This window comes from Ruditapes philippinarum, unplaced genomic scaffold (genome assembly GCF_026571515.1).
Source record: "Ruditapes philippinarum isolate M1 unplaced genomic scaffold, ASM2657151v2 ctg5658_1_1_1_1, whole genome shotgun sequence".
Classification (NCBI taxonomy): domain Eukaryota; kingdom Metazoa; phylum Mollusca; class Bivalvia; order Venerida; family Veneridae; genus Ruditapes; species Ruditapes philippinarum.
The window spans coordinates 5195-17064 of NW_026860414.1; the positions used below are offsets into that span (position 1 = coordinate 5195).

The 11870-nt window shown below is 32.8% G+C and overlaps 1 protein-coding gene and 1 pseudogene across 1 annotated transcript; both read right to left on the minus strand.

Moving 5' to 3' along the window:
• Positions 1–4660: 4660 nt before the first annotated feature.
• LOC132759959 (serine/threonine-protein kinase D1-like) lies at positions 4661–7057 on the minus strand. The gene is made up of 3 exons (XM_060751834.1): positions 6384–7057; positions 5128–5239; positions 4661–4999 (listed from the first exon to the last, which is right to left on the minus strand). Exons 1-3 carry the CDS (start codon positions 7055–7057, stop codon positions 4661–4663), a joined length of 1125 nt encoding a protein of 374 aa, XP_060607817.1.
• Positions 7058–7876: 819 nt separating this feature from the next.
• Positions 7877–10139, minus strand: LOC132759960 (uncharacterized; annotated as a pseudogene).
• Positions 10140–11870: the final 1731 nt, after the last annotated feature.

The following is an 11870-nucleotide window of genomic DNA, read 5'->3' on the forward strand; positions in this document are numbered from 1 at the left end:
CAAAACTGGATCCCGCAATAACGCAAAAAGTACTGAAAATATTTTTATGAAACTTGAATTATGGATAGATGGCAGTATGGAGATTATGCACATCTTTTTCTTTTCTTCCTATGTTGAAAATTCTGGTTGCTATGGCAACAAATAGACTGAAAATATGGCAAATTTTAGACATAATCTGGATCCAGTGATACTGCAAAAAGTACTGAAAATATTTGTATGAAACTTGGCATTTGGATAGATGGCAGTATGGAGATTATGCACGTCTTTTTCTTTTCTTCCTATGTTGAAAATTCTGGTTGCTATGGCAACAAATAGACTGAAAATATGGCAAATTTTACACATAACCTGAATCAAGTGATAACTCAAACAGTAATGAAAATATTTTTAGGAAAATTGAAATATGGGTAGATGGCAGTCTGGAGATTATGCACATCTTGTTTTTTTCTTCCTATGTTGAAAATTCTGGTTGCTATGGCAACAAATAGACTGAATTTCAAGATTTCTAATTCTAGTTTTAACGTTTTTTCACTGTAAGTTCTTTATTTCTTAAGGTATTTTTTTCAAACTTTAAATATAAGTTTCTAGTCATCAACCACATCATATGTGACAAGGTTTACAACTCTAGCACAAAAATAATCAGACTTTCCTCACTTGAACTTAGAATTTTCATGAAAAAAAATTTTTTTTTTTTAACTTTCTTTTACTTCAAATTCAAAATAAACATTCATTATCAACACCTTCATTACTGATTGTTCTTTGTTACACTCTTATCGTGTATGACATCTTGCATCTTTATTTCAAGAGTTATCTCCTTTTTAAGAATTTTTTTTTTTAAAATGTTATATTTTGATAACAGGGATGTTTAAAAAAAACTTTAGAGTGTCCTTCAGTCTGTCTGTCTGTCTGTACATAAAAACTGTTTCCTGTGATCACTTTTAAAGAATTTTTTTTACAAATTTACTTAAAATAAAGACATAAGTGAATGGCCAATGGCCCTTCAGAATGTTGCTGGGGTTTTAAGCAGTAGGGGACTTATGGATTGCTTGCAATACTTTGATAATTGCTTGTTATAGCAAGGAAGATTCCTCGCCATTTTCGATACAAACCTGTAAAATTCTCTTCTTGAACCGCTGTAATCCTGACCCATTTCCTCAGAGAACTTAATGTATACATTTGCATTGAGTTTAAAGGAATGTCTTGACATGCCAACAAATGCAGACTCCAGAACTTTCTGGCGGAATACAACTAGTGTAGTTCTTTTGCTGCAGCTTATGGTATTCTCCTTGAAATCCTTAAGTATGTCTTCCACAGACTTGGATGTTTCATTTACCCTGAAATAAAAAATAATTGCTTTTGATGTCCCTTTCACTTACAGCCAGAGCTGCATTAGTACTAAGGGTGTAGTACTTAAGTACCAGTATCAGTACTTGCCAAGTTATGCAGTACCATTACCAGTACCAGTACTTTTTTGGGGGAAGTAAATAAGTATCAGTACCATTACTCTTATATGTTCATCAAAATTTGAATAAATACACACTGTCAAATAAAATAATTGCAAACATTATTCAGCAATGAAATAAAATCATTATTTACTTTAAAGTTAACATAACATTTTTACAACTTTAACCCTTTCAGCTCTGTAAAACCCTATATTATTATGTATTGCTATTCTACCGTATATATTTAATTTGAAATTAATTGTAATTACATAATATTGTTTATCTTCATGTATGTTGAATATAGTTGAATAAAAGTATTTAAAACCTATAAGTTTTTTGTTTTATATAGATTGACCAAACAGTTGAACATGATTTTAAAAAATTATGTTGACTTTGAACCGCAATACAGGTAAAATAGTACAGGTAAAATGAAAAAAAAAGTGAAAAATACTGGGTTTCTTCAAAGTATTTCCATCATATTTAGTTATTGCATCAAATAATAAAACAGAAAATGAGTTATGGCAATTGCAATAACAAATGACCCGAAAATTTCCTATGAGAATTATTGTTACAGGTTTTTTTTTATTACAAGTAACCAAGTCAATATTCCTTAAATGAATTTTACTACACTTAAGTCTATGTCACACAAAAATAACTGAAACTGCTCTGGCAGGTTTCTGGCAGTCTTTGCACCAATAACTGGTTTCTGTTCATGGGATTGGTGCTTCATCAGGTTGACGGCGTTTCCCAGTGTTTGTATTACATACTATACATTTTACAAGTTATTTATCTGTTGGGTCATCCAATTGTGCTATAGTGATAAGTAATGGAGTCACATGGAGTGTCGTTGGTAAATTTATGATGATAACCATAATATGCGAAAAGTTATGTTTGTAAACAATGATATGATCTTTAGTATAAGATTATTTCTTATTTATGCATTTTTTATGACTTAGTTGATAAAGAGAGTGCATTTTAAAAAACGAAACTATGGCTCACAATTGCTTTTTTGTTTGATGACTATAATTGCTTATCTAAGGCTTAATGGGACTTTAAATATTTCAGAAGGTATGAATTGTAAAACACTATTCACTTAAGTCTTCTTAGCGCTTAGTATTGTTGGTGGAATTCCAGCCTGTCTAAATAAGCTCCTCCTTCATTTTTTATATTTTATCTTAAAGACATATCCTGGCGTAAGATTCTATGCGGAGAATTTTTTCCTTTTTTGTACATTTGTTCTATGGGTTACATAGAACAAAAATCAGGTTTAAAAATAGGGGTCACCATGCTCGTTTTTTCACAATGTCGCTTTTTCAAGGGCAATTACTCTGTATGCCTTTAAAAAATGATATTCAGACAATTATAATCAATAATTGTAATAAAAGAAAAGAAATATACATAAAAGTCATGATTTCTTCTTCAAATTATATTTATTGAGCATTTTAAAATACAACAGATATAAAAATCAGTACATTTTGGGTAAAAAATGATGGAATTTATGTCTAAAAACTTAAACCGACTGGTTGATAAACAGACGTTTCTGAGTAAAATGGCAAGTTATTACCTCCCCTTAATAGTAAAATGTGGCTAAATGATCATTTTCATGATTTGTAGCAGTTATAAAGGGTACAGAATGTAAAGTTTTAAAATAATTAATACATTCTTAAGACTGCATAAGAATAGAAGTGGCTGTCTTTTCATACTTGTTTTGGAAGAAAACAAAACAGTTTTATTACCTCCCTTTATATGTAAAAAATAGCCATTTTGTAATGTATCTATTTTTCATAATTTTTCAACACCATGAGGACTAGATTTCCTTGTCTTACATGTTTCTTTTAAAAAAATAATTATTATTCTTCATATAAAATAAATAATTATACATGATTTTTGTTTGTTTCAGTTATTATTACATCTTTCAATGAGATGTTCACAACTTGTATGCATGAGAGAAAAAACAATATGAAATATGATATAAAGCAATTTTTTCTATTCATTACATGCTTTTATACTTTTTTTAAATAGTCAAATGCCATATAATATCAACAAATCACGATGTCACAAATGTTTTGGTAGAAAATAGTGAGTCAAAATTTTTAATTATAATTTACACTTCAACTTATGTTTGAAAATTCTGCTGAAATTACTTTCAATAATATACTTTTTTGTATATTTTCGTTTGGATTTACACAATTTTATGTACATAATTGAAAACACTTTCTATAATACGTCTAAGAGACGTGACTGTTACTTAGAATAAGGTTTTCACTGCACTCAGTGCACTTTAACTTGTCCGCTAAATATCCTAGTTCAACTATTCTACGACCTTCTCTCCAGAAACCCATTTCATCCACATTGTTGTCAACAGAACACTGAAATGATTCGTCCAAATCAGCGTTGACTTCTGTTACCCAGTCATTTTCACTCTCCGGTACATGCAACTTGGCAAAAAACTTGATATTTCCGATACTTTCTGATCGTTTCTTTGAAATAAAGGAACCTGACTTACTCCTCTTTCGCAAAGACATCTTCGACAGCGATTTATATATAATTTTAACACTTTAGCTGTAATTGTGTTTTTTATCCGAAGACAACTCAACTTTAATTAATTTGAATTTGACCTAGTGACCTACTTTTTTATCAAACCTGACCCAGTTTTGTACTTGACCGAGATATCATAAATTTGGTTAATTCCAAAACAGTGGTATAGGAGAAGTTGCATTAACAAGAATTATGGAACAGAGGAAGATTATTTGACAGGTGCAACACGTAATGCCCATTGCCATTAAAATAGATTATACAAACTCGCCTTTTGATTAACTGCTTTTCAAGTGGATTCAAAGATGACAACAGTTCTTTGTTTTCATTTTCGCTCCAGTTTGGCTTTTTAAGATAGGTTTCTAGCAACAACCTGGTGTCACTTCACCACCACGCCTCTTGTTAAAAAGAATCAGCCGTGTCATTACATACTGGGCTAGCTTCCTCCAAATGTGATAGCTTGGATTTTCTTGAAGCCTTTGACAGAGATGTTTAATTTCTCTTATGAGAAAGTCTTTCATTGTTATAAGATCCTCTGTTTAAGGAAGAATAAGAATCTCTTGGTCTTTTTTTTGTTTCATTGTGGTCAATGCATTCGATGATATAGTATCCGTCCTTTCTGCCTTCATCAAAGACCGAAAGTCTTACATCTGTTACTTTATTCAGTAGATGTCCCAACCGTAAAGCTAATGAAGGACTTTGAAATGTCTTCGTCCATCTTTGGATATGTACAAACCGCAAAGCTCCTCTGTGGCTTTAATAACTTCATCAAAATTGTTTGGGGCAATGTAGCTGTTCAATTCAACAGGTCCCTTTCCAGATCTTTCATTCAAGACAATCACAAGCCTTGCAAGCTGGCGCATTCGTTGAGTTATATCATTTGCTGGCCCTGACCCAAGCTTCCTCAATAAAGTAGTTCCAAATGACATAATTAGCTCATCAGTCACAACAGCATTATACACATAATCCATTCGAGCATTTGCAAGTATTTTAGATTTAAGATCTACAAATCGGTCACCAATACCCTTGTTGAAGTAAATAAGGGAATATAAAAGAAATGGAATATGCATATCTTTATGTTGGTATATTGGAACATATCTGTCCCAATTTACCAGCAAGAAATATATATATTCAGGAAACCATAATGACTTACATCAGCATGTGATATTGGTATTGTACTTGACATGTCATTAACTTCATGCATACAGTACTCTGACAGCTGTTCCTTTGTTGTTTCCTGTAATGTTGATACAAAATGTATATAACTGGCAAGTAGCATTACAGATTAAGCCACATTTACAGTATGATACAGTTTTTCTTCAAACATAATAAAACCGTATTTACAAACATTCCACATAGAAACATAGTGTATATTAGCTTAATTTAGGCTATTGGTATTTTGCGGAACGGAACGGAACAAGGTTTGAGGCACCATATGGGATATAACTGCAATGCTACAAAATATGGTCTGAAAATTATTTAATCTTCAGTAATTAATAAAAAAAACTATTAAGCTGAGTTGCATAATATAATAGCATAAATTCACTTAATAGATAACATAAGTTTTATTTAAAAAATAAATTTACCTTGTTCCGTTCCGTTGCCAACCAAATCAAGCGACCACCAGGGTGGGGCTAATATTGTCCCTAGGGTCATAATTTGGACAATCTTGGTTGAGGTCAACTACAGGATGCTACATACCAAATAACTAAGCTCTCGGTCAAATAGTTTCTGACAAGAAGATTTTTTAAAGTTTTCCTATTTAAGTCTATGTAAAATCAAGTGACCCCGTGGGCGGGTCCAATATTGACCCTGGGGCCATAATTTGAACAATCTTGGTAGAGGTTCACTAGAGGATACTACACATCAAATAACTAAGAACTGGACCAAACAGTTTCCGAGAAGAAGATTTTTGAAGTTTTCATAAATAAGTCTATGTAAAATCAAGTGACCCCCGGGGCAGTGCCAATATTGACCCTAGGGCCATAATTTGAACAATCTTGGTAGAGGTGCACTACAGGATGCTACATACCAGATAACTAAGCTGTAGGCCAAATAGTTTCTGACAAGAAGATTTTTAAAGTTTCCTTATGTAATCTACATAAAATCAAGTGACCCCCAGGGCAGGGCCAATATTGACCCTGAGGCCATAATTTGAACAATCTTGGTAGAGGTCCACTAGAGGATGTTACACATCAAATATCTAAAAATTTAAGCCTTGTGGTTTCTGACAAGAACATAGGATTTTCCTATTTGTTGCCAATACAATTTAAATTTTTGAACAACTTTGAAAGGGGACCACCTAAGGATCATTTCTGTAAAGTTTGGTTGCAATTGGCCATGTGGTTTAGGAGCAGATGCTGTTTAAAGAAATTGTTGACAAATTAAATTCAAATTCTTATTTCTTACCGTTCACGCTTACATTCTGTATGATCCCGTTCATTTTCTTCAAAAGTGAGCAATATTTTCTTGGCTGTTGGTCTTTGATCCCAGCTACAATGAACACACATATCAAATATCCTGGCAATAAGTTTCCATTGTATATTTCTGTGTTCAGAATACTTCATTCCATGTTTTGGGTATGGCTGTTTCTCTAACACCTTACACATAATATTTTGACTACTAACACTAGCATTTTGAAGTTCGCTGATCTCTTCTTGGAAAGGATACTTCTTGTCAAGGTTTGTAAGCAAATAAAATATCATTGAAAGTGACCATATATCCATACTTTTCATGTGTTCAATGTCATGTTTACTTTTCCCATCATGAACATGTATTTCCGGAGCCATGAACACCGGGGTCCCTCTGGATATGTTACTTGTTTTTGTGTGAACTAAACTGGCTATCTGTATCATGGTAGCTGTACTCTCTCCAAAATCTGTAATCTTGGCAAAAATAGGTCTGGTTTCCCACACTTCGGACATATTTTCTGATGTATAGTATTGTTTAGAAACCAAAATGTTTGCTGGTTTTAGGTCACGATGTACAATATTTTTGCTGTGAAGAAATGCTAATCCTCTTGTTATATCAGTTGCAATGATAACTGGAAAATGTTCAAATCCTTTAGCATCTATATCATCCATACATATCAAAAAATCTTTAAGAGATGAAATTTTGTCGTCTTGTCCAAAGTGTATAAAATCAAAATAGACATACTCCATTAGAAATGCAAAACTGTCCGGGTGGACTGGCCCAAGAATACTGTCAAACCTTACTATATTCTGGTGTTGTAGGGTAATTCGCCCTTAAGTCGGACAGGTTTTTCAGGTTACTCTTTGGTACGTCTTTCCCCTCTTCACAGCCGAGACTAACGCATGCGGGATATTTTGTACTTTATCTTAAGAGCGCTTTTTAAAGTGAGAATATATTATATCTCGGACCAATGTCATCAAAGTACTTAAATAACTTGATAACTCAATTTAGCCCTAAAGTCACACAGTCCCATTGACTGGGGAAAATTTTTTTTGTAAGGCTGTATAAACGGTTAGATTTCTTAAAAGTAAAAAGGGGAAAAAGTAAAACTTTTTTGTAAAAATTTTACGTTTTTATCAAAAAAAGGGCCCATTAACCTCCCCGGCCGTCCGTCCCCAACAATAGGTCATCAGCGGTGTCCCGCAAGATTTTCCGGTCAAAATATAAATCTGGAATTTTATTGAAACATTTTTTGCAAGTTAATTTTTTCAACCCGTTTGGCCTTTTCAGTTTAGTAAGCTGACAACATATGAGTGGAAAACGATGCATAAATGACTCCGCCACTTTGATATGCATTTTTTGAACCTTTAAAAAACCCGCCCTTAATTATGATTGACATTTCCAGCGCACCAAACATCTGCGTCCCTGCAATCATTGTAAATATTTGCGAAATTTTTTTTGTTAAATTCGTTTTTGAATTGCAATGGAAATAAATTTAACACAACAAGATTATACAATTCAACAGTTTTATCATTGAAAACATGAAATATGTTTATCTTGCTTTAATCAACATTGATAAAATAACATTAGGTAATTATCAAAATGCTGGACATAATAAATGCATTCGGTTTAATTGGTAATGATTGTAAAAATCGAATATAAATACATCGTATTGTATTTCTTAGATATCTTACACACAATTCCTTGATCTGAATGTATTTTATCATGTATATTCATTATTTAATATATATATCAACTATCAATGTTGTATATTTCAACTCTACAAAGCAAAACTTTTAAGTACCTTTACCATGAAATAGGATTTTAAATAATGCATGTACACATATTTTCTGTGTTGGTTGTCAAGATTAATAGTTCAAATAGTAATTTAAAGAAAACTATTTCAAACACACGGGGTGCAACAAGTAAGTTACGATTTTTTAGTTTGCATTTAAGATATATTTAATCATTTTTGATAGCTTTTGCAGCTTTTTTTATCATTTTTTCTTTTTTCACATTTTCCTTTTCTTTTTTAAGATTTTCTCTCGTAAGTTTTCGTTGCTTTTTCAGTTCCGCTTTCAGCTCTTTCTCCTCCTTTGCCTTTTTCATCTCCTGAAAGGCTTCATCGGATGATATTACAAAATACTGACCAATATGTTTTCTTTTTGTAGTTGCTGTTTTCTTTTTCTGCAGAGGGAGAGAAAATAAAGACGAAGATGTAGACGGCAATGGAGTTGTCATTTCAGCGGTTGTTGTTTTCTCATAGTACATTTTCCATGTATAGAAAAGAGAATCATCGATATCTTTACCTGAAATATAGTTTTGAATGTGTACACTAATCGGTGTCTATTGTTTTTCATGAAAGAGTGGCTGCCATATTATTTAATTAATAATGTTCAATAAATTTATATTGATCGAAGCTATTTGATATGATATGTTATATGTAGACTAAGATATCATATACCTTATATAAGTTTATACATTTTTCTCACGCTGTTTGAATGATGTATATAACGTACGTTTTCTGAAAAAAAGTTATTACTTTTATATTTTATTTGTACTTTACTTGAAAAATGAAATGTATATGTAAATGAAATTAGGTTGAAGAAAAAAAAATATTTATGTACAAATATGTTAAGGATAATAAGGATATGTTTCCTGTTTTACAAATTAAAACAAACCTTGTTGAAATGCTTCTCTGTATTTCTTTTTCATATCGTCGGTAAGAGCTGACTCAATAACTCTCAGTGCCATATCTGTTGGACATTCAGATACACTGGATTCGTTGGATGAGACTGATTCTATTGCTTCATGTTCTGTAACCATAGTAAGATTCCCACTACTGTCAATTTTTGCTGGCAAATCTATAACCTGTGCACCGGATGATATAACATCAAAACTGAAAAACAGTTGATTCTAGCTGCTGCGTATCCGACGATACATGATCGGGTAAAGGCAATGGAACAGGGACTTCACATGACGCTTCTACAACTACATTAGAATGTGGAGATGATGGGAGTGATGGTTGAGATACATTTGGATGAGGAACTTGAGGACCGACTGCCTGAGAGTCATCTTGGCTTGGTGTTGTATGATTGGAATTACCTGCAGATGAGCAAGGATTTCTTGTTGTAGAGGGTGTTGTTAATTTATTTTCATCAACATACAAATCAGATGGCGTGTAAGCAATATTGGGAATTGCGCCTGGGTTATATGGACATATACCTGTAGAGACAAACCCACTTGAAATATTGTCGGCATTCATTGATTCATTCCATGATTTAGTGAACATTCGAAAGAACTGTGCGTGTCCTACAGATACACCAGTGTCAGACATAAAAGTTTGAATGTTGGTGTTCCATTTAGTTTTCAATGATTTGAACACAGTTCTATCAAAGGGCTGTGTCCAATGACTTGTCTTGCTTGGTAATTCCACTAATACGATGTTTTCCTTTCGCGCAATTTCAATGAACTCCATGTGATTATGTGAGGCATGGCCGTCGAATATCAGAAGCTGGGGCCTTTCATTCCCAATGTGTTCCAAAAATGTTGATTGAAACCATAAGCGGCCAATGCCTTCTTTGGTCCACCCTGTTTCGGAAACACTTAGATTTGTTCCTAAAGGCGCAAAGTCAATGTCATACCCCTTCATGACTCTTTCTGACTTTCCCGGAAGAATAACATGAGGGGGTATGCATTGACCTTTGGCGTTTCCGCATGCTATAATAGTAACAAGTTCTCTATTTAAAGAGACTTTAGATTTGAACAGCACGGGCACCCTTTTTTGCAATGACCTTTGCCGGTTTATGGCTTAAAGAGAGACCTGTCTCATCCATGTTCCATATCCTTTCTGGATACTTTTTCAAATTTATTTTCTTCCAAAACACCCTTCAATGCAGCAAAGTATTTACATATCTTTCTCTGGTCATGGCTGCGTGCCTGCCAGAGGAAGTTGCTTCCGGTGCACGTAGTGAGAAATCAGCATGCCTCGATTTGAAACCACGCCACCACTTTTCTGAGGCGTCAGCAGTGTTAAAAGGAACCTTTGTTTCCTTTGCGTAGTTTTCCTACAAATTTTAGGAAGTTAGATTTCGTAAATCCAATACCAAGATCAGCCCTTTCATTGCATGCTCAATGAGATTCCTCTCCTCTTGATAGGTGAAAATTGTCTTTCTTCCCCATTTAGAGCCTTCTTGTACCTTTCCTGTGTACCTATCACTTAATGAAGATTTAGGTACACCATACTTTTTTGCGGCAGCTCTAAGTGACAGAGTCTTAGAATTTACATCAATAAGAGCTCTTGACATGGCATCATCCGAATACCTTTTTTATCCAATTTGTGTAAAGACATCTAAAAGAAAATGAGAAAAAGTATGAAGACAGGTAGAATGGGTAAAGACAGAATATAGACTATTTATCTTTGAGAAAAAAAAAGAAAAACTAACAATTGCTATTTTTTTCAAAACTTTTATTCCCGTGAAAAATCATCATCCGTTATCACTAAACTTATTTCCCCCAAACGCTTGATTTCAGGTATATTTAGTACATCTTCTCTAGCAATCTTTCTTGCAAAAAAACGATACTTTTTATTCCCCCAAATTCGATGTCCCAGTTGACACTCAACACTTTATTTCTAACATTAATGTTAAAATAGGACTAAATCTCTAAGGATGATATAGATGTCATTTATGAGTGGGTGGTCGAAATAGCATTCTTTCTCAAATAAATAGTCTATTTCTGTCAATGCTTTGTCAATGGTAAAACAGTTTTCTTGATCCGACTTCTCGAAGCCATATCTGGTTAACAATATTCTTTGACATCCTGTTAATTAAAATAGCAAGGTTTAGTCAGTGTTCATCTTACGATATTAACGTACAAGGTTTTGATACTTATTTAAAGCACTATAGTTACTACAAAAAAAAAAAAACCCAAAAAACTGAACAAGTGTTAAGCACATACTGAATTTATTGAACGAGTTGCATAAAATTATAATACTTTAAAACCTCTGGAGAGAGTAGAATTATTTAATTCGCCGATTTTATAATTTTTATATACATTTTACGATCCAGGATTTTATTACATGCCATACAAATAATATCTTACATTTAAACAAATATTCACATTGCATAATTATTTAACATTGTTTTCCACTATGTTTTATGACCAGTTGTAAGCATTCTAGAATTATATTGCCTAAGTTACGGACCTTCAAAAATTGTACAGTTTGCGTACTTGTGATAATACCATTTATTTAATATCACATTAAGTGGCGTTTTGTTTAATATCTCATAACAATGAAAATTAAGTTTTATAGTATAACGTCACATATTTGATCAACACATTTGATCGGGTGTTCAAAGAAATAATAAAAACTTATAGATAAATGTTTCCCTCTTTAAAATGAATATTGAATTAACAAATGCTTAATAATACATTAAAGAACATATTTTTTATTGAAAAGAATTCAAATGAAGTAGATTCTAA